The sequence below is a fragment of the Ursus arctos genome, unplaced genomic scaffold, assembly GCF_023065955.2.
Source record: "Ursus arctos isolate Adak ecotype North America unplaced genomic scaffold, UrsArc2.0 scaffold_4, whole genome shotgun sequence".
Taxonomy (NCBI): domain Eukaryota; kingdom Metazoa; phylum Chordata; class Mammalia; order Carnivora; family Ursidae; genus Ursus; species Ursus arctos.
Window position 1 is genome coordinate 4197653 of NW_026623056.1, and position 21743 is coordinate 4219395.

At 35.8% G+C, this 21743-nt stretch overlaps 1 protein-coding gene across 2 annotated transcripts; it reads left to right on the top strand.

Moving 5' to 3' along the window:
- Window positions 1-13: 13 nt before the first annotated feature.
- MYNN (myoneurin) lies at window positions 14-16024 on the top strand. Of its 2 annotated transcripts, XM_026498964.4 has the most exons (8): window positions 14-103; window positions 953-1249; window positions 5619-6412; window positions 7161-7320; window positions 9437-9615; window positions 10501-10584; window positions 11555-11641; window positions 13339-16024. In XM_026498964.4, exons 2-8 carry the CDS (start codon window positions 984-986, stop codon window positions 13599-13601), a joined length of 1833 nt encoding a protein of 610 aa, XP_026354749.1. In that variant the 5' UTR covers window positions 14-103; window positions 953-983; the 3' UTR covers window positions 13602-16024. The 2 variants fall into 2 exon arrangements, with proteins under 2 accessions (XP_026354749.1, XP_026354756.1); XM_026498971.4 differs by lacking the exon at window positions 10501-10584.
- Window positions 16025-21743: the final 5719 nt, after the last annotated feature.

The following is a 21743-nucleotide window of genomic DNA, read 5'->3' on the forward strand; positions in this document are numbered from 1 at the left end:
GTCGCCGTAGAGGAAGAAGGAAGAGGCGGAGCGGGGCGCGGTGACGTCCCTCCAAGATGGCGGAGAGAGCGTGAAGAAACTGTTCCCCCTTGGATTGCTCCAGGTGAGTTCTTTTTTCAGCCCCCCAGCTTGCCAGTCCAGCTCTCTCCAGACGCTGGGTCATTGGAGGGCAGGCGTCTTGGAGTTCGAATTCAGGTCGGGGCGAAGGTATTAACGTGGAAAGCTTGGGCGAGGCAGCCCGGTGTGGGCCTTGGCCACAACCTCTGCTGTGGGAACTCAAGGTAGTGGGAGGTAGGCGAAGGGCAGTGCGGCAGAAGCCGGGAGACACCGTTGTCACTCTCCGTTGCGGTCCGGAATGGAGAAGTGGGAAGAAAGGGGGTGTGGCCTCCTCTGGGCGAGTGACGGAACCTTGACAACTCTTGGCTCCGCTCATTCTCCGCCCCCTGGGCACCCGCCTCGCGTTTTGAAACAACTGTGCACCACGGAAACTAACAGGTTTCGGTGATTTGAGAGTAGTTTTAAAGAACTTGCACCGTATTTTTTCGCCATCTGTTCAAAGGAGTCATTTGTTAGTGGTTGGTTAATTTTTTCCCCCAGCATATGCATGCGTACTGAGCTTGAAAATCTGAAGGTTCAACTGCTGCAAAAGCGTGAAATTTTGCGGTGCTTTTTTTCAGCTGGTGCAAGTGTTTTCATTCATCGCCATTTGTTTATCTGTCTAAAGGATTGTGTTAGTTGTCCAGGATGTAACAAAGATAGACAGGAACTTACGCTTCAGCATTTTTAACTATCCTGTTTGATAAGAATTTTCGAGGTGGGGGGAATACATAAGGACTGACTTTGTTTTTGTCCATGTTCTGTCCCATGTCCCTTCTCCCCTTACCAGTTGGTTGGGTGAAACGTTTGATGAAAACTTAGGGTTACTGACTTACTATTTCTTTTTGTCTTTTAGAACAAGGGTAAAATTCCATTCTGATATCAAAATGCAGTATTCGCACCACTGTGAGCACCTTTTAGAGAGACTGAACAAACAACGGGAAGCAGGTTTTCTTTGTGACTGCACCGTAGTGATTGGGGAATTCCAGTTTAAAGCTCATAGGAATGTGCTTGCCTCATTTAGTGAGTATTTTGGTGCGATCTACAGAAGCACTTCTGAGAACAATGTCTTCCTTGATCAGAGTCAGGTGAAGGCTGATGGATTTCAGAAACTGTTGGAGTTTATATACACAGGAACTTTAAATCTTGACAGGTAAAGTACACATTTTATTTTCACTTATAAAAGCTAGTCAGCAGTCTGTAGAGCTAAAGTATATTTGAATTTTTTCCATTCAGTCCCTTAACTCGGAGTCGTCATATAGTCATGTGCACAATGCTGTTGTTTTTAATAAAGAAGTCAGTATTACTGATTTGGGATGAACAGACTACATTTCTTACGCACGAAAAGCACAGGTGTTAATAAGATTAAGGCCTTGCTTCTGACACATTTGATTTATCTACTGAAACAGAGCCTGTGTTTTTAGTTATGAAAACTTAAGGAGCATACACAATGAATTCTAGGTGAATTCCAGTTTCTTTGGTCTTTCTGTACCTCTGATCGTCTCTCTTCCTCACTCTATTTCCCTACTTCTTAAAGTGGTTGAGGTAAGGGAATGTAGATGAGGAAAGAAGGATGATCTTCTGTGTTCATTTAATAATACTCCCATTTCCAACCATAGAGAGGAACGTGCAGGACCTCTTCCTGATCTTGTTTCAGGGAGATAATTTCCTTGGAATGTAAATGGCCGTGACTTCTATTATCTCTGTATAGCTATCAGTACTAATGCTTAAATCAGATCCATGGTGCTAGAATGCTTTTCTGAAATGCTTAATGCTCTCACTGTACTAACAAGAAGTAGGCTTTGAGGAATTTGATAGTGCAGGCACTGTGTGTCTCCCATGCATAGTGAACTGTATAATTAGTTTAATACTAATGCATTTATTAGTTGTGGAGGTGAAAGAGAAACCAATCAAATTACTCCTGTTTTCTTTCCTCCATCTCTTATAAAAGTGTGAACATGACTAGATCATAATCTGACATAAAAAGATTATGGGCTTTAGAATTAGATCTAGCCTGTCAGTCACTGTGTCTCTGAGCAAGATGCAACCTCTAAAAGCCTCAGTTTCCCCATCTGTAAAAATGAGATGGTAATAACTACCTTGGTGTTACTGTGAAGATCAAGGATTTACTTGAAGGCCTTCCTCCCAATGAACATTAGTTTCATTTATTTTCTCTTTTCGACTCTCCTCTCTCCCTTTAATTTCACAATTTTTGGAGAAAAATTAGGAAAGAAACCAAAAGGAAACATCTGAAATTCTGCCACCCACTTATAATCATTGTTAACATTTTGATAAATATTATTTCATTCTTTTCCAGATGATCTCTGTCTCTGTATATATGCTCATACACATTAAGCAGAATCCTTCTCTCTGTTTTACACTGCAGCTTATTGTCTAACTATACTTCTTTAGAAAGCTAGAATCAGGATGTTCCTTAATCCTTTTGAAAAGGAAACATTTGTACTGTTTGGAATTGTTTTTAAATTTTGGTGTAATGAAATCTTTGAGTCAGTTCTGTATGAGTTGATTAAAAGAACAGACCAGTGTCATAGATTAACCTACATGACAAATTATTTAAATTTACTGAATAGTTGATTCTACAATTACCTCTTTCTAAATATTCAGAATATGTAATATAAAATAACCACAAAACTAGTGAATTTTGGTTGATCTTCAATTTAGTGGTTTCCCTTTCTCAATTAACTTTTCCAGAACAATCTTGAATTGATTTGAACAAACTGAAGAGCAGCTTACTTTGAGCCTTCGTGCAAAGAACCAATGTGAAAAAGGCCAGATTTTTGCTCAATCTTTTTTGGTACATATCTTGCCTGGGAACTAGTTGTTTGAGCCCACCCACCAATGTGAGAAGGTTTACATCAAAAGTAGAAAGTCTGTACAACTTAGTGATTAAATTTAGTGAAAAAAACAAAATAATAAAGAATTAAGTGGACTCACGAGCCAGATTTCCTTGGTCAAATCAGAGTTCTAACACACTGTGATCTTGTACAAGTTACTTTCTTTGGAACTCTGAGCCTTCATTTGTATGTAAAATGGGATTATTCCAGATTGCATAGACATGTCCTAAGGGTTAAATGAACTATTTATGTAAAGCGTTTAGCCATATACCTGGCAATATGTAATTAAATGACTTTCAGTGACTGTGCAAAAGATGACAGTAAGTTTGCAAGCCCTGTAACTTTACGCTTGTAAACAAAAGCAGTTATTGATGTAAACAAATGCTGATTGGTTCTCTTAACTGTAACTGAGATTATAGTCTGTCTATGAAATAGGTGGATAATTTGTACGAAATACTGTATCAGTACTGAACAATTCATGTGCCACTCAGTGCTAGTTTGTATTGGTCTTACAGGCTACCAGACCTTGTTATGTGTTCGGTGGTTCATTTTATGGAGCACTAAGCACAATTATAATTGATGGCCTGAGTATAATAAGTGATAAATTTGGTTTCATTCTAGTGGTATTCTCATTTATTGTAATTTAATAATAGACTGTAACAAAATTAATAAAAGGCTTAAGGAAAAACAACATTTTTAGAAGTGATAATGCTACTGTATATATGGCAAAAAACATTTTGTATAAAAGATGAACAAGATTGTGTTTATGTTTGGGACATTTGTGCTATATCTTTGCAAATAGAGAACTTCATTACAAAGATAATTTGTTACATATTCCAAAATTATAACCAAGGTCATGTTTTCTTATGTAGGGGAAAGACTCCATTTGCAAATAGATTATATTCCAAAAGTTTTTTTTTTTTATAGTATATTTAAGAACTTTAGGTATATTTTCCCAGAAAGTAAAATGTTCCCTAAACTTGTGATTAGGTTTCCAGACTGGCCTATAAACCTACTTAATCTATGATGAGCTGAAAAATGATTAAGTGTATAATGAAAGGCAATTTTTTAAAAGCCAATGTAATGTTAAATTAAAAAAGAAGAAACATACAGGTGGCACTTGAAATAAAGAAGTTTTCAATTGTTGATGAAAAAATGGATATAGATCTGTAGATACTGTAGCATACTTTTAAAGACCTGAGTGGTTCATGACACTCATTAATTTTTAATTTCAAATTTTACTCCTTTTCTTTTTTTAAAAAAGATGTATTAATAGCACTATATTTATATTATCAGCTATAACTAAAACCCTTTTCTGGCTTACATGTATAATGAAGGAAAAGGGAAAATATATTTTTTTTCTAAAGAGTTAAATATTATTTGGGGAAAATGGCAAGTAGTAAGGTTACTTGAAGGGTGTGTTTGTGTGTGTGTGTGTGTGTGTGTGTGTGTGTGTGTATATCCGTCCTCAGATAATTAAAAGGGTCATATTTTTGTATTATTACCAACTCAACTCTCAGATTTTTTAAATAAAGATTTTGTTTATTTATTTGAGAGAGAGAGAGAGGGAGAGAGCACAGAGGAAGAAGGAGAAACAGGCTCCCTGCTGTGTGGGGAGCCAGATGTGGGGCTTGTTCCCAGGACCCCAGGATCATGACCTGAGATGAAGGCAGATGCTTAACCGACTGAGCCACCCAGGTGCCCCTCATCTCTCAGATTTTATAGCTAAGAAAATAGAAGTGCCTAAAGATGCTGACCTACCCTGATAAATTCACCTTGTAATGCCAGAGCCAATGTTAGAGTAATCAAACAATTTTTCACTACAGTATAAACTTCTGAAGGGCAGGGACTATTTGATATTTCTTAATATCCCTCTTAGTGTACCACACATGGTAGATGCTCAGTAAATATTGACTGGAATGTTGAACAGGGTGAACTTTAATCTTTTTATATAATTCTAATAATGACAGACTCTCCAACATGAGTTGAGTAAGACACATACACACACACACACACACACACACACGGGAGGGTTGTTAGAGCTTAGTGCATTCTAAATCCTGTTCCTTCCAAGTGTAATCTGTAAACCAGCAGCATTGGCATCACCAGCAAGTGTGTTAGAAATGCAGACACTTAGGTCCCACCACACACCTCCCTACAGAATCTGAATCTACATTTAACAAGATACCTGGGTGACTCTCATACTTGGGAAAGTTTGAGAAGCACTGTTAAAGTCCCTCACAGGGGAGCAGAGAGAGATAATAGGAAATAATTTTTTACTCTGTTGCCAGTCCAAGAAAGATGGTTGTATCTGAATAGGCCTCAGGGTGAATGGCGGAGGCAGTACATTGCCAACAGCTACTTTTGTGTTACAAGTATTTTTTAAAACACACAGTACTTTGAACATTTTATTTTCCTATAGTAGTACGTAACGTAGTATGTAACCATTTTTTTCATCTTTTCAAGTTCTGCAAAACTGGAAGTTTTTGCCTACGCGTTATTCTGAATGAGTAAATGAATTCTTGTAAATTTGTTCTTTTAGTTATGCCTTTTTCATCATTCTGCTTCATTAAGTTTTTAAAAGACATTGAAATATATGTGCAGCTCTGTTTCACAAATAGTTTTTCTTTGTTCAGAATATTGTCATTTAGCCTTGTTTCCTTACAGTTGGAATGTTAAAGAAATTCATCAGGCTGCTGACTATCTCAAAGTGGAAGAGGTGGTCACTAAATGTAAAATAAAGATGGAAGATTTTGCTTTTATTGCTAATCCCTCTTCTACAGAGATATCTAGTATTACTGGAAACATTGAATTGAATCAACAGACTTGTCTCCTTACTCTACGAGATTATAACAGTCGGGAAAAATCAGAAGTATCTACAGATTTAGTTCAGGCAAATCCTAAACAAGGGGCTTTAGCAAAGAAGTCATCTCAAACTAAAAAGAAGAAGAAGGCTTTCAACTCCCAGAAAACAGGACAGAATAAAACAGTGCAATATCCCAGTGACATTTTAGAGAATGCATCTGTTGAATTATTCTTAGATGCAAATAAGTTATCCACAGCTGTAGTAGATCAAGTTGCACAAAGAAATGATAATTCAGAACTCGAGTTGACGTCAGTTGTGGAAAATACTTTTCCAGCACAAGCTATTGTGCAGACTGTTCCAGTGAAACGGAAACGTGGAAAGTCACAACCAAACTGTGCTCTGAAAGAACACTCTATGTCTAATATAGCCAGTGTCAAGAATTCTTACGAGCTGGAGAGCTCTGGGGAAGAGCTGGATCAGAGGTATTCCAAGGCCAAGCCAATGTGTAACACATGTGGGAAAGTGTTTTCAGAAGCCAGCAGCTTGAGAAGGCATATGAGAATACATAAAGGAGTTAAACCTTATGTCTGCCACTTGTGTGGAAAGGCATTTACCCAGTGTAACCAGCTGAAAACGCATGTAAGAACTCATACAGGTAAGACTGGTTTGTGGGAGATACGATTGCTTTTATACTGTGACTGAAATGATATTTTTGTACAGAACATAATAATATGCAGTGTTGACTATTTGTGACCAACATTTGGTATATACTTGAATTCACAAAGTATTTAGCATGTTAGATTGTTGAAAATTTCTTTGTAATTGTGACCAAGTATTTACTGGTTTTTTGTTTTATTGCTGCTGATAACTCTGAAGTCCTAATGTATGGGGTCTTTGTACCATTTTCCCTCATAGTTAAAATAAACACAAACTTGATTCTAGCTTGCTAAGTATTTAACAGAGACAAAGATTAAGAGAACTGATAAAAAGTAGTTACAACTCAGGACAGTTTTCAGACTGCCAACACGTCTCACCTTTTGCTTCCTAGACCGTGTCAACTTCTGAACATGTTTCTTAGAATCACACAAATATTCATTCCTCAGCCTCTACGTTTACCTTTGTTGGTACACTTAGATTTGTACATATTAAGATGCAATGTGTATTTCTAATTGTTCACCTTTCACTCTTATGAATTGAGAAACAGTGATTTCTTTTAATTCTACTGATGTTTTCAATAGACAATCTGGAAAAAAAATCCTACTTGGTTTTTTACTTCTAGCAGTTAATATTTTCTGAATACTGAAAATAGTACTGTTGGTGAGCTCTTGAAAGCTTATGTGGCTCAAGCAACTAAAACAGAATATCTCCTTTTAAATATAAATTTTATTTGCTTGTTCTTTTAGGTGAGAAGCCATACAAATGTGAATTGTGTGATAAAGGATTTGCTCAGAAATGCCAGCTGGTCTTCCATAGTCGTATGCATCATGGTGAGGAAAAACCCTATAAATGTGATGTATGCAATTTACAATTTGCAACTTCTAGCAATCTCAAGATTCATGCAAGGTAAAAAACAAAAAAATAAGTTGTTTGATCTTTGAGTCTGTCATTCACCATAGTCTTTTGAATAACTATTGTATTCGCACTCAAGACAGTAGAGTTGTAATTGTCGCTCCACCATTAAATTTTCTTAGCATAGTCAGGGAACCAGAAGGAAGCCATGGCGACTGGAGAGGAGTCAATAAGGGAGAGACATAAGATCAGAATGGTGATAGGGCATCTAAATGGTATAACGTTTTATAGGCCATTATAAAGCTTCTACTCTCTCTCTCTTTTTTTTTTTTTTAACGATTTTATTTATTTATTAGAGACAGAGCACAAGCAGGGGGAGCAGCAGGCAGAGGGAGAGGGAGCAGCAGCCTCCCTACTGAACAAGGAGCCAGATGTGTGCTTGATCCCAAGGTTCTGGGATCATGACCTGAGCCGAAGGCAGACACTTAACAGCTGAGCCAGGCAGACACTTAATAGCTGAGCCACTCAGGCGCCCCTAAAGCTTTTACTCTTGAGGTTGAGAAGCAGGCGATGTATCTTGCTTGCATTTTTAGGGGATGACTCTGGCTGCAATAATAGAAAAAGAATGTAAGATTGCAAGAATGGAAGCAAAGTTACCAGTTAGGAAAATACAGATATAACCCAAGTGAGAGCGATAATGATTCAGGCCAAAGTGGTAACAGTGGAATAGATCAGTAGTTGTCAGATTCTGGACATATTTTTAAAGGTAGAACAATAGAATTTGCTGCAGATTGGATGTGGGGTATGAAAGAAGGAAAGAAGAGTGGAATCAAAGGTGATTCTGAGGTTTACAGCCCTGAGCACCTGAAAAGATGGAATTACTGTTAACTGAAATGGAAAAGTTTGTGGATAGAGCAGTTTAAGAGGGAGTAGAGATCTGAACTTGTTAAATTTGAGGTGACTATTAGACATCTGAATGGAGATGTACATTGGTTAAGAAAGTCTGTAGTTTCGAGGACTGGTTTGAGTTGAAGGTATAAATTTGGGAGTCTCTAGCATATTTAAGTATTTAAGGTTTAGTATTTAAGGTTATATTTATATAACCTTATATATAAACCTATATATAAATATATATATTTAAGGTTATAACACTGAATGAGATCACTAGGAGAATGAATGTGGGTAGAAAAGAGATCAAAGGACTGAGTCATGAGGCGCTTAGAGGTGACTAGGAAGGAACAGCCAGTCTACAAGAGTAGACTGCCCTGGAATCCAAGTGAAGGAAACTATTCCAGAAGGGAGCAATCAGCTGTGTCAACTTCTGATGATAGGGAGGTGAAGACTGAGAATTGACTATTGAATTTAGCAGAGTGAGAGGTCAGCAGTGCTCTTGACAAAAGCAATGTTAGCAGAGGCTAATAGAGATTAGTAGAGAAGAAATGAAAGTAGAACAGTTGGAGACTCAAATTTTGATAAAGGGGAGCAAAGAAATGGAGGAGCAAGAGAAGTCAAGGGTTTTTTTTTTTAAGATTGAAGACATCAGTATATTTGTATGCTGAGATACAATGGGATGGGAAAACTGGTGGAGGAAATTACAGGAGTGATTATCATTGAGTGGGCATGGGGGGTAGGATAGTATCTTCATTATACAAATGGGAGTAGTTGGATTCAAATCAACTGTCACCCTCATGTTAGAGTCAACAGAAAAACAGCAAATACATAGGTGCAGATGCCTATAGGTAGAGAGTTGGGATGGTGGAAATTTTCTTCTGATTGCTTAAATTTTTCTCAGTAAAACAGGAAGCAAGGACATCAGCTAAGGATGAGGATGGGTGAGGAGGTGCTGGAGGTTTAAGGAAAGAGTTCTGAAGAGTGAGTGAATGGACAAGTGAAAATAATAGCCTGTGCTATTAGGGGCACACTTGACAACCATATAAAGATGATGGCACAATTTTTTTTTTAACTGATCTTAGAACAGATGTTTTGATAACACCCAAAACATTTATTTTTGACAGTATACATTGAACCTGTTGATTTTAAATACATATTTTTGGTCTGTTAAGATGAAATAAAAGACTGAATGAAAATTGAATGAAAAATGCTTTTTACATAGATTGGACACAAATTGTTTTACTCACCAGCATATAACTTTATATTTATTTACGAATAGGAAGCATAGTGGAGAGAAGCCATATGTCTGTGATAGGTGTGGACAGAGATTTGCTCAAGCCAGCACATTGACCTATCATGTTCGTAGGCATACTGGAGAAAAGCCTTATGTGTGTGATACTTGTGGGAAGGCATTTGCTGTCTCTAGTTCTCTTATCACTCATTCTCGAAAACATACAGGTAAGAATTTGACAGAGATGTTTAAAATTAGGAAAAGTTGTAAATAAAAGAAAAAAAGGGAAATTGAGCCCTTAAAGAAAAGAGGTTATAGACTTTGTGTTGTATATCTGTTGTGTTTGTGCTTGTTGAAGCTTTTTGTGTTTGTGGTTTTCACATAATAAATATTAGCTATAAAAACAGATTTATTTTCTAGAGCATAACGGTGGTTGGAATTTTTTATTATATAACTTACATACATTAAAATCAGATAGTTTTGACAGTATATAAACTTGAATTGAGACCTATGTTATGACCTTAGAAAAACTCCTTAGCCTCTTGTTTTACTTTCCTCGGATAAAACTGTAGAGTGAAATTACTGGGTGGAGGTGGGTTTGGGTAGAACATTGATTTTTACGACATCTTAGGACTTGTCCTACGCAGACATTCTAAGATTTGCAGATTAAATGGATACTTCAAATGCAGAGTATCAGTTTTGAAGCAAATTATGCTCAAAGATTTTCAGTTTTGATAAGGTACCTTTTAAAACAGATCTTTGCTAAATATTCCTCTTAATAATATAGTAGATAGTAAGAAAGTAATGGATTGACGAATTTTTAATCGTATGTTTGTAATCATATAAAAATTGAACTTCTTGCCCAACTCTAGTCTACTGGAAGGATATTTGCAGAAATAAAGTTTTATTATATGAAAAGCATCAGGTTACATGGACAGTGTAAAATAATTACTAATAATTCATCTAAGTAGGATCACACTGAAGATACCTCTAAAATACAACATAAGAGGTTTTAATTTAGTATTTTAGAACAGGTTACTTTAGATTATTGTAATTGATAAATATTATATTGGTATAGTACACCACTTCGCTATCTTTTATTTTCCATCTAGGTGAAAAACCATACATATGTGGTATTTGTGGGAAAAGTTTTATTTCCTCAGGAGAGCTCAACAAACACTTTCGATCCCATACAGGTCTGTGTTTAGGGAGAACGTATTATTTTTGGTTCTCTCTAATTTCTTTTTATGTAAACCTTGACTTTTAAACCATTATGGTATCTAGTCGTACTCTACCTATAGCAATATTTTAATGTATAAATATCAACTTTTTACTTGCTTTGATTTTTTTTTTTTAGTTATTTGGAGTAGTATTAATTAAATTTGGTCTAGAATTGTATAGATTTTTTAATATGCCAGATAATAATAGCTTTTAGGTGGTTTGGATTAAATTGCACAGGTGTACCAAGAAATGAAAAGGAATAGATAATACCAAGATAATATCATATTTTCTTATCAAATAGTGTTCCGTAAGCAAATTTTCGGAATGAATTTTTGTACTGACATGTTTCTTGTAACAGTATTGTGTAGTATGAAGAAAATATGGAACAAATAAATTAAGGGAAAATGCCACTTTGAAAATGTACTGTTCTGACTTTTTCATTTTTAAAATTATTCCTCATAATTCCTATCTGGAATAGTGTGAGCGCTTAGTAGACATTTAATAAACGTCTATAGTCTCATGCTCCTTTGTTTATAAAGCATTGAACAATTCTTATTTCTTTTGTAGCATTTTATTCTGTCACTATTTTTAAAGGATTTTAAAGCTGCCAGAAAGCAGAAACCATAATTACACATTTTTTCCCCTTAGCTGTTCCTCTTAGGGTCTGGCAGATAACTGGCATTCACTAAATGTCTAATAGAAGTAAAAGAGTAAGTTAAATTTCTGTTAATGAAAATGCTCCATTTTCCCAGAAATGGGGATGCTTTATATAAAGTAAAGGAGTGCCTAATATGTATAGAAGTTTTATAACCAAGTGATGAAAAAGGTCATTTGAAACTAAACTTAAACAGTATAGTAATGTTTGCACTGTGTTCATAGACATTGATATTTTTGTCTTAGCAGCTTTTAAAATATTGAGTTTAAACTTTTTAACTTGCTTTTCAGGAGAAAGGCCATTTATCTGCGAATTATGTGGAAATTCTTACACAGATATTAAAAATTTAAAGAAGCACAAAACAAAAGTCCATTCCGGTAAATGTTTGTGTTTTATAAAAATTTGGTGCTCTCATATTCGTGCTATTCCTAAAATGTTGAGATGCACGTTATAACAGTTTAAATTAGATATATATTTTTGAAAACTAGATATACACATATTAGGAAGGAAGCTTTATAATTTGTAGATAAATTCACTAACAATTTTTTTCCATATTGGCCTTCTAATAAACAGTACTTGAAATATTTCCTCTTTTAAAAACCTGATTTATGAAGTATCAAGAATGAAAGAATATTAAAAATATATATATGTATCACTGTTATCCATACTAGAGTCTGGGTTACCTGGGGATTACTATAGTTATGTGAAGAAAAGGGCATCATAAACCCTAATCCAGAAACATATAAGAGGGAATATAATAGAAACATAAAAATAAGCAAATAGGTAGCCCCAAATTGTTACATAGAAATGGAAAGCCAGACTACAAAATTTTAAGTCTGTTGCTTAAAATGAATCCTCGAAAAAGCTTCACTGTGTCATGATTAGAAACAAAATACTAGGCTTCTTCAGTGTGTAGAGATGTTAACAAGTCTGATAGTGAACAGAAACAGAAACATAGGATTAAGTCAGTAACTTCTGAAAACTGCAGTGTTGTTAATTCAACAAACATTAAATGCCTCTACCTCCAAAGTACACATAACTAACTGCAAGATATATGAAGTAAAACAAGGCACATTCTTAGTCCTCAAAGAATTTGCAATCTAGTGTGGGAGACCAGAAAGCTAAATAGCTGTGATTACAGGATAAAATGTAGGGTTTAATAGAGACACAAAAGTGCTAAAGAAGAGATAAAGACCTTCTGAGGTAAGTATTGGAAGGGCTTAATTCTAGGGAACTTGAAGGAAAGAGAGTTCAAAGGGTGCAGATAGGAAAAGGACCTTCGTCCCAGGCAGAGAGCACATTATAAAGGGAGTCATCGGGACAAGGAAGCGCAGGTTATATTCTCGGCTGGTTGAACTGAAGAGTAGTTTGGCAAGAACAGAGAGAATTATAATTTTATGAAAGTTAATAGGCAGTTTTGTCTAATGAAGACAGAGTGAAATGTAAATACTTTGGAGAGACAGAAGCATGGTAAAGCTCATGGGAACTTTGAAGGCAAAAGTGTATCTACCATAGGGTGATAATCACTCCCTAAGTAGAGAAGAATTTCTCGCTTCTGAAAATACACAAAAGTGCCATACCTCTGAACTTGAACTCAGAGAGTGGTATGAACTACTCATTAATATGTTCAGTAAACACATTTATTATGTGTATAGCACTATTATTAAGTACTTTGAAGGAATTAGAGAAGCATAACTTGACATTTACCCTTAAGGAATTTACAGTCTGGTTGAGAATTCAGGGCATACTGAAGTAGAATGTTCAGTAGCAGTAAGAGAGATAGATGTCACAAGGTGATAAATGAAAAATTGACAACCGAGTGATAAAATAGGTAACAGCTCACCCTAGTCTAGAACAGTTAAGTCCATTTTAAGTTCAAGTTGGTGCTTGAACCTAGGCTTGAGGCCTGTATTGGATTTGAATAGATAATGAGGGTAAATCAGCATAAGAGAAACAGCATGAGTAAAAGGTGTGGAGGTTTGAATGCAAGTGCTGGAAATGGTAAGCAGATTTAGTCTAAGGGTTTTTGTTTTGTATTCAAAGATAGCATAAATTTGTTGCCCTTCTATTTCAGGTGCAGATAAAATTCTAGATTCTAGCACAGAGGATCATCCCTTAAGTGAACAAGATTCCATACAGAAAAGTCCGTTATCAGAAACATTGGATGTGAAACCTTCTGATATGACTTTACCACTCTCTCTTCCACTTGGAACTGAGGACCACCACATCCTTCTGCCTGTCACAGATAATCAGTCTCCTACATCAGATACCTTGTTGAGATCAACTGTGAATGGGTATTCAGAACCACAGTTGATTTTTTTACAGCAGTTATACTGACTTTGTGAGGAATATGGAGTTGCTAAAACATCTCTGGTAGTAAACATAAACATCTCTGGTAAGGTGCATCTATTCATATTAAATTACCATTCATTTGAGTTGTAACCATTATTTTTCATTCACTGAAGTAAACACCTGATGCTGCATCGTAACCGCAATGCTTGTTTTGATTTTTGGCTTTTATGTCTAGATTATAAACAACGTGTTAAGGAGTGAATTATACTGTAGTAGCACTATTTTGGATGGATTAGTTATATTTTCCTTTAGAGCTGCCTTAATTCATTTTTATTTTGCATTTTAAATTGCCTTTCATTTATTGAAGTGGAATCTTTCCGTTTATATGAGTTAGTTTCGACCTATGGGATTTTTTAGTTATTTCCCCTCAAAATTTAAGCAGAATTCATGATAGTATCAGGCCAAGAGTGTTGCTGTTACTAAGCCCCATAGATCAATATATAAACTATGGGGGAAAAGTAAATTTTCATATTTCTATTTAAGAGAATTTAGGTACTGAATAAGAATTGTGTTATTTAATATAATCCATTGGAGGTAACTTTTCTAATGAATTTAAAAAGTTTTTCATAAAAGCTAAAAAACTGTGTGTACATTTTTGTTCTTTTAGAATTCAGTATTCTGGAGAAAAGCAAGGGTCAGTACTTTCGACTTAACTGTGTTATCTGAGACTACATTTGCAAAACGAGTTTTAAATAGATCATTTGATGTTTTTACCTTGTTAGAAGACAGTTTCAAAGTGTGATTCAGGTTATGTTTTAATAGGTTTTTAGATTACTGGTGATAAGGAAAATATACTGAGTTTTGAAGATTTTTGATAAGCCTCTCTTACACCTGTTACACTCTTTTTAAAATACTAAGTTCTAAAAAGAATTTTTTAAATATAAACTTAATGCATACTCTAAACCACTTGGTCTCTGAATTGACACATTATGATTACATAAAGAGTTAAGAAACTAGTTTCAGTTATAAGTGAACATTTGAGTTATCAGAAAACCAGTTTATTAACTATTTTATATTTAAGTTTTCTGTAAGTTTTGAGTTTTAAAATTTTATAAATTAAACCACAACATGTGGGTGTTGTCATAGTTTCACAGTAGTCTGTTTCCTTCCTGCCGAATGTAGACAATTATCATTCTGATAGTTACTATCAGTCTTTCCCATCCCACTTATCTCACATAATTTATTCATTTTACTGCCTAATCTTTGGACATTAAATTATCAGTTCCACAGAGTCAGTTCCTATATTGCTGATAAAACACCATGGTGACATTATTTCTTACTTCTGCCATGCATTAGCTGTGGCTTATTTGTTTTCTGGCTTTAAACTACACCTGTAATAAAGTTAATGTGGGGTTTTTTTGGTGTTGATTTCTTTAATTGTATTTTCTCTGGCATCCTAGTCAGAGGAACCAACTAGAAGAGGATGTTGTAAAACTCCTTAATTCTTGTAGAGATTGTCACCATTTCCCAACGCACTCAGCATTTTTACAGTGGATTGTCACCAGCGGGTCTGACTTAACTGAGTAGACTTTGAACTGTTGCCTTTGTATAATAGACATCAAGCTTAGTATTTAATTATTTACCTAAGAAATCTAATTATGCATGTGTATTAATATACTGGTTTAAATACAATTTACAAAGTTATAAAATGTTCAACTAATCTATTCTGGCTTAAATTCAATAGGAATTTATTGGAATGTGAAGAAATTAAAGAAAATTAAAAGACTCAGCCTCTTTAAGAAGTCTGCTGAAATGGAGAGGTTATATTTAATTCACATCTTCATTAATTCAAGCATCTAATGAATAAAATTTCAAAAACTGCTGCAGTGATGCCAAAATTTTATGAGAGCAGTAGTTACCAAATTTCCACTAATATGCTGGTAATTAGCATTTTGCATAGATTAGTCTTCAAATTTATTATTATTAATATTAATGGATTGGAATGGCTAAGGTTGATTTACTGTGCTTTTTCTTCATCACGTTATCTGCTTCATAGCTAAAATAATTTTATTTTAAATTGACATGGCTTGATGTTCTTCCAGAGTGACAGGTAAGAAATCTTGAAGGCTGAGGTTCCTGTCTTGTCATTCTTCTTATAATACTATACCCTTATCATAATACGTATATATTTCAGTTGTATCTGGTATCTTCCTAACACTCATAATTATGATTTTAATTAAGCCCATTTTTAAATATATTTGTTACAGTGCAGTTTGCGGAAAAGTCTGTTCTTAATTAAATCTGACTACATTTTTGAAAGTTTGTTTAGGATGTTGAAGATCTTACTGAGAAATTATTTTCTAAAATAATTTTGTATGTATTAGATTATTCCTACTGTATTGTTAGAGTGTAGACTTTTTAAAAAGAAACCATAGATTATATATAAATGATTTTTTGCTGTTTTTAAATGGTATTTGTTTTATGTTTAATTTCATAGGATGATTTTGATAGACAAATTTTAGAAAAAATTTTCTTAAAGAAAAGGTTCTATCAGTTCTCTTGCAAAAGTAGTTGATCACTTCTGTATGTTTCAATTCTGCAGAAATTGTACAAATGAGAGTAGTTGAAATGTACATGTATAAAGACAATGTACATGTTCTTATTTTTTAAAATATCCTAGAATAATAGTTCTAACATATGATGCATATCAGAAACATTTTAAAAATAACACTATCCAAGCCCCACCCCAATTTAGGCCTACTCAATCATACAGTCTCTGGGACATACATGCTGGAAAAGCCCCACAGCCGGTTTTAATGTAACCAGATGTTGGGAAGTAATATCGTAAATTTCTTTTGGTATTCTTTGGAAGCATTTAAAATTGAAGCTCTTGATATAACTTTCCATCTCATACTCAGATTTTGAGTCTTTAGAATTTCCCTAGAAATACCACCGAGTAAATTCTATATTCTTACTCATTTATGAATAGTATGTAGATTTAGTTATTGAAGGATTAATTTCTTGAGACAATGGTATGGTTACTCTTATTCTCTGCAACCCCTGCCCCCATTCATTCAAGAGAGAGCTGGTATATTTGCTTAAGGAATATGGTAATTATCAGGTAGACATAATAACGATCCAGAAATAGGGTATTTAATTTCAAGAAGAATATACCATTGTAAACATCATGGATGTGAACAGATATTTGGATTAAAATGTCTGGGCAATATTTGAAGTGCTAGAAAGTTATTGAAATCAGGATACATAAACCTAGCAAAGATAAGATAAATGCCACCCTTTAAGTCAAATGGGAAAGACAAGCCTGAATATAGTGGCAGTAAAACAAGACAGAATGTCAAGTGTTATGGGGGAAGGCAAGGAAGGAAATACTGAGCAGTCAATGAGAGTTGAATGGACAGAAAAAGGGCCACTGTTCCCCTGGGTAGACAAACAAGAAGAGATGGATGATGGTGGTGGGAAGGACTGTGCGCACAGCCAACTGAAATAGGCCGAATGAAGAAAGTATGAAACGGAGGAGATAGGAGTCAAAGACACGTCCAGCACTATGCCTACACCATCCTACATGAAATAATCCTCTGTCCTTAATCTGTGCTGAAGGAGTAGGATTGGATAGCCAGGTTTGTAATTCTAATGTCACACACCTAAGCACGGTTGACTGCCGAAGGGCAGGGATTAGAGGATTAGGCAGCCACATTTGTAAAACATGATTCCATACTTATGTCCACAGTTCAGCTGAACACCTTACCAGGGAGAAACAATTCTTAGGTCTGACTGAGCTAGTTAGATTCTCAAGAATTTGAGCTCTGAAATTCAGACAGGTTTTGGTATACATGTAAGTGAAAAGAGCATTTAGAACTGGCTCAGAGTGAGTGAAGGAAGCCAAAATCTAAAGGAAATTATGTATAAGCAGAGGAAGTTGATCTGTAGAGTGAAGCAAGGGAATGAAGTAGGTTCACAGAACCAAGCCACTGATTCCCTATGAGAGAGAGGTGTGGCCTTGCTGTCTGGCTTTGCAGTCTCGTTCTTGACATGGCTCAGCTCTATGCTTCATTTCCTTGTCCTTGGGTGCCAGTGATTTTTTTTTTTCCTGTTATATCCTTACAGTATATCCTCCTTTTCTTACACAGGCTTGAATCTGTTTCTTTTCCTTGCAGTTAGCCCCGACTTAGACACCTAAGTTTTGATCCTTCATTATTGAGAAGATGGTGACACCATTAACTGTGATAGGGAAGATACGGTAGAGGTTTATGGAAGAGAAGACTTTATTTTAGATGCACTGAACTTGGTTGGTGCTACAACAGCCATGTGAAAATGTCTAAGAGTACTTGGAAATGGAGCCCAAAATCCAGGAGAGGTTAAAGCTAGAGATACAGATCTTGTAGCATAAGGCTAATAATTACTGCAATAGAAATGATTAAGGCAGCCCTGGGAGATGGTACAGAACAAAAGATAAAATCTTTGGGGAAATACATTTAAAGAATGAGCAAAAGATAGGAGGGCCTGGGTGGCTCAGTCAGTTCAGCATCTGACTCTTGATGTCAACTCAGGCCTTGATCTCAGGGTCTTGAGTTCAGGCCCTGCTTTGGCTCCACACTGGGTGTGGAGCCTGCTTAAAAAAAAATGAGCAGAAGATGGACAAGGAGATAAAAAGTGGTAACAGGAAGAACACTAGGGTAGTGCAAGTTTCACAAAGACAGAAGTGGTTTTGTACTGATCATGTGGTACAGAGAGATTAAATAGGGTGCAAATCAAAGACAACTTTGGGTTGGGTAATTGGAGCATGATGGTCCTTTGAGAAGGCAATTTATAGTAATAGCAGGAGTAGAAGTGAGGTGGCTATAGTTTGAGTAGTTCAGACTTTGAATACTACTGCCCAGCTGAAAAGCAGTGTGGAGCAGGATCATTTTTTCTCAAATATGTAAAAAATACAAAGCATGTTATTACTTGTTTTCAAATCTGAAACACTGTAAAATGATGAGCATAATATGATTTGCAACACTATAATCAGAGGCTGTATTTGAGCCTGATCTTAAAGGATGATAAGAGAAAAATGGAAGGAAGCTTTATATGGTTGCAGATTTACTCAGTACAGTTCAGATGTGCAGAGGATGTGGAGTTTTCTGACAGAACTTGCATTTCTTTCCTCTTGAACTCCCACCCCGTGGGAAGACGGGAAAAAATTAACTTTTAGTCCCAGCCAGTTTAAAACTTAGTCTGATATAAAGTAGATACAATTTATAAGATTTTAAGGTAATGGTTAAACTTTTGGAAAAATGCTCTTATTTCTGTCCTTTGTCGTCTCTTTAAACTGGTGTCCAGATATATGGAGGGGACTTACATGATGATAATGTTATCAGAGAAGACAGCGTCTGCAGTTCTTCCGTTCTTTGGGCATCCTACTGGCCTCTGATGCAGTAGGCCACAGCTTGTAAAATACATGTGATCAGGTTTTTCCTAGCTTGGTCAGAGCCCAATAGTTCTTGACTGAATTGGCCTCACCGGAGTTGTAACAAATGTGGCGAACTTGGACACTTCTGCAGCTCTGTCTCAAGCAGGCCCGTGTAGATCAAGGTGCAGGTTTAGCCTGTGCCACCCCCCTGCAGGCTCAAAGTAAGCCTTTTTGCTTCCCATTCATCAGCTTGCTTCCCACTCAGCTACCTTCTGAGTCCCCTTGGGAGAATATAAAGATTTGTGGGTCCCCTCTGTACCACAGAAGAACAGAGATTAGCCTGGGCAAACAAATCTCATTCCTAAGGTTTACTTTCATATGACTGTGCCCTACCTAGTCTGATGAGAGGCCACCTCTTTCCAGAATCCTGTAAACTCCTCTGTTACCCAGCATATTACAGATACTTTAAAGCAATGAAAGATGGACTGTTGCTACATTAAATATGAATGAGTTACATTAATGTTGTACAAAAGAAGTCAGACATAGAGTGACTACTGTAAGATTCAGTTTATATAAAATCAAAAACAGGCGAAACTACTCTGGTGTTAGAAGGCGGAAGAGTGGTTGCCTATTGGAAGAAGGTTGAAGGAGCTTCTGAGCAGCGTGTGGCATTTACTGTCTTTATCTAGGTCATGGCTGACACGGACGGTTAGCTTTGTGATAATTCATCTACTTGTTCACTTAAGATATGTGTACTTTTCAAGGGGCACCTGGGTGGCTCAGTCGGTTAAACATCCAACTCTTGATCTCAGCTCAGGCCCTGAGCACAGGCCCTGATCTCAGGGTTGTGAGTTCAAGCCCCACATTGGGCTCCATGCTGGGCATGGAGCCTACTTAAAAAAAAAAAAAAAAAAAAAAAAAAAAATCTGTGTACTTTCTGTATGATTGCTATACTTCCGTTTTAAAAAGTATATATTTAAAAAAATTTAAGAATGAGAAAACCAGAGCATTGGTTCTTAAACTTCAATGAGATTAAAGACCTGGATTATAAAAATGCATTCCCCAGACTATCCTCAGAAGTTTTTTTGTTTTTTTTTTTTTAAAGATTTTATTTATTTATTTGACAGAGATAGAGACAGCCAGCGAGAGAGGGAACACAAGCAGGGGGAGTGGGAGAGGAAGAAGCAGGCTCATAGTGGAGGAGCCTGATGTGGGGCTCGATCCCACAACGCGGGGATCACGCCCTGAGCCGAAGGCAGACGCTTAACCGCTGTGCCACCCAGGCGCCCCTATCCTCAGAAGTTTTGACTCAGTAGGTCTGACTCTAAGAATCTGTATAACATTTTGACCCAGTGGTTCTGATGCTCCACACTTTAAAAATGATGATTTAGCATCTGTAGTTTAAGAAACTCTCCTTAACTCTCTGGACTTGAACTTTGGTTCAAGTATAAGAGGTTTGTCATATTAATTGTTACTTGAGTCTGAATTTATTGGATCTCTAATTGCTAGGAGTAGCATTTCCTCATCACCTTAATGTTTTACAAATGTAATGACGGTTATTTAAAATGTTCCTATTTTTTTTCCTATAGCGTGGTTTTATTGCATCCACTGAGTTCTGCAAATTTTCAAATTTGAGTAAAAGACAAAAATTTTATTCATTTCCTATTGCATTTTTAACAATACAAAGATATTTGATTTTCCTGGGACATATAGCCTTTTTAGATACAGATATTTAGTTCTAGACTATTCAGCATGTGATAATGTAAAAGAACTCTGTAAAGAACAACCAGTCTTTATAACTGCAGAGCAGAAATCTTAAAATGGAAATAAAATAAGATTTGAACACATAGAATGTTGCCAAGTAAGGTTTGTTAAAACCTAATAAGTAAAATCAGTAACTAGTAAAATCAGTCAGTTTAAGTATCAGGATATATGTCATTTATAGAATTCTGTAATCCATACAGTTTTGTTAGTTCCATTGTAAACATTGGCAGATCTTTATGTGATTTTCACATCAATGGAAGGTCATATTATTTCTAAAATTCCATTACCAGATTGTGATAGTTTTCTTTGATAATAACATATAAACAATATTTATCTAAAAAAACACAACCACTTGAAATCCATTTCACACATTGTTAATTAACATTAACTATTGGTTAGTATTTTTCAACCAATTTCAGATGTTTTAAGATTTTGTTTTTCAGCACAGACTCAACCCGATAGCAACCATCTGTCCTGTCCTGGATGATTCAGATTCATCTCTGAAAGCATGAGAATGGATTTGGTAAGGCATTTAGGTCTTTTCTGGCTCAAAGACTCTGTAACATTAAATGAAAATAATGCCGGACAGTTTAATAGATGTTCTTCCCCTTATGTAATCACCACTACCCGCTGTGTCTGCCCTCCCATCCCCCAGGAAGTATAGGAACATGGTATTAGGTGCCAAATATTAGGAAAGACCTGTAAACCTTCAAAAATCATTAACTAGTGAGTAGGGGATATTGATCTTAATTGTTTAATCTACTAAAGGAGTGGACAGATGTGATTTTTTGATACGGTAATTTTAAAAAAAATAAATGCAGCTCTGATTTGAGGAAATCACAATACTTTAAGTGAAGGCCAGTACTTTCACAACTGTAGAGTTGACCACCACCTTTATTCCACCTCCTCCCTGTTGACATTTAGAGATAGATGGTATTTTCTTTTAGACTGCAGAACCTCAGCTTAAAGTAACGTTTTAAAACTGTCCACGTGTCTTTTTTTCACACTTTGCT

Coding starts and splice junctions, on each gene's coding strand:
- MYNN (XM_026498964.4), top strand. CDS start 984: ATGCAGTATTCGCACCACTGTGAGCACCTTTTAGAGAGACTGAACAAA. Junction 6,413..7,160: donor GCATGTAAGAACTCATACAG/GTAAGACTGGTT, acceptor TTGTTCTTTTAG/GTGAGAAGCCATACAAATGT. Junction 7,321..9,436: donor AATCTCAAGATTCATGCAAG/GTAAAAAACAAA, acceptor ATTTACGAATAG/GAAGCATAGTGGAGAGAAGC.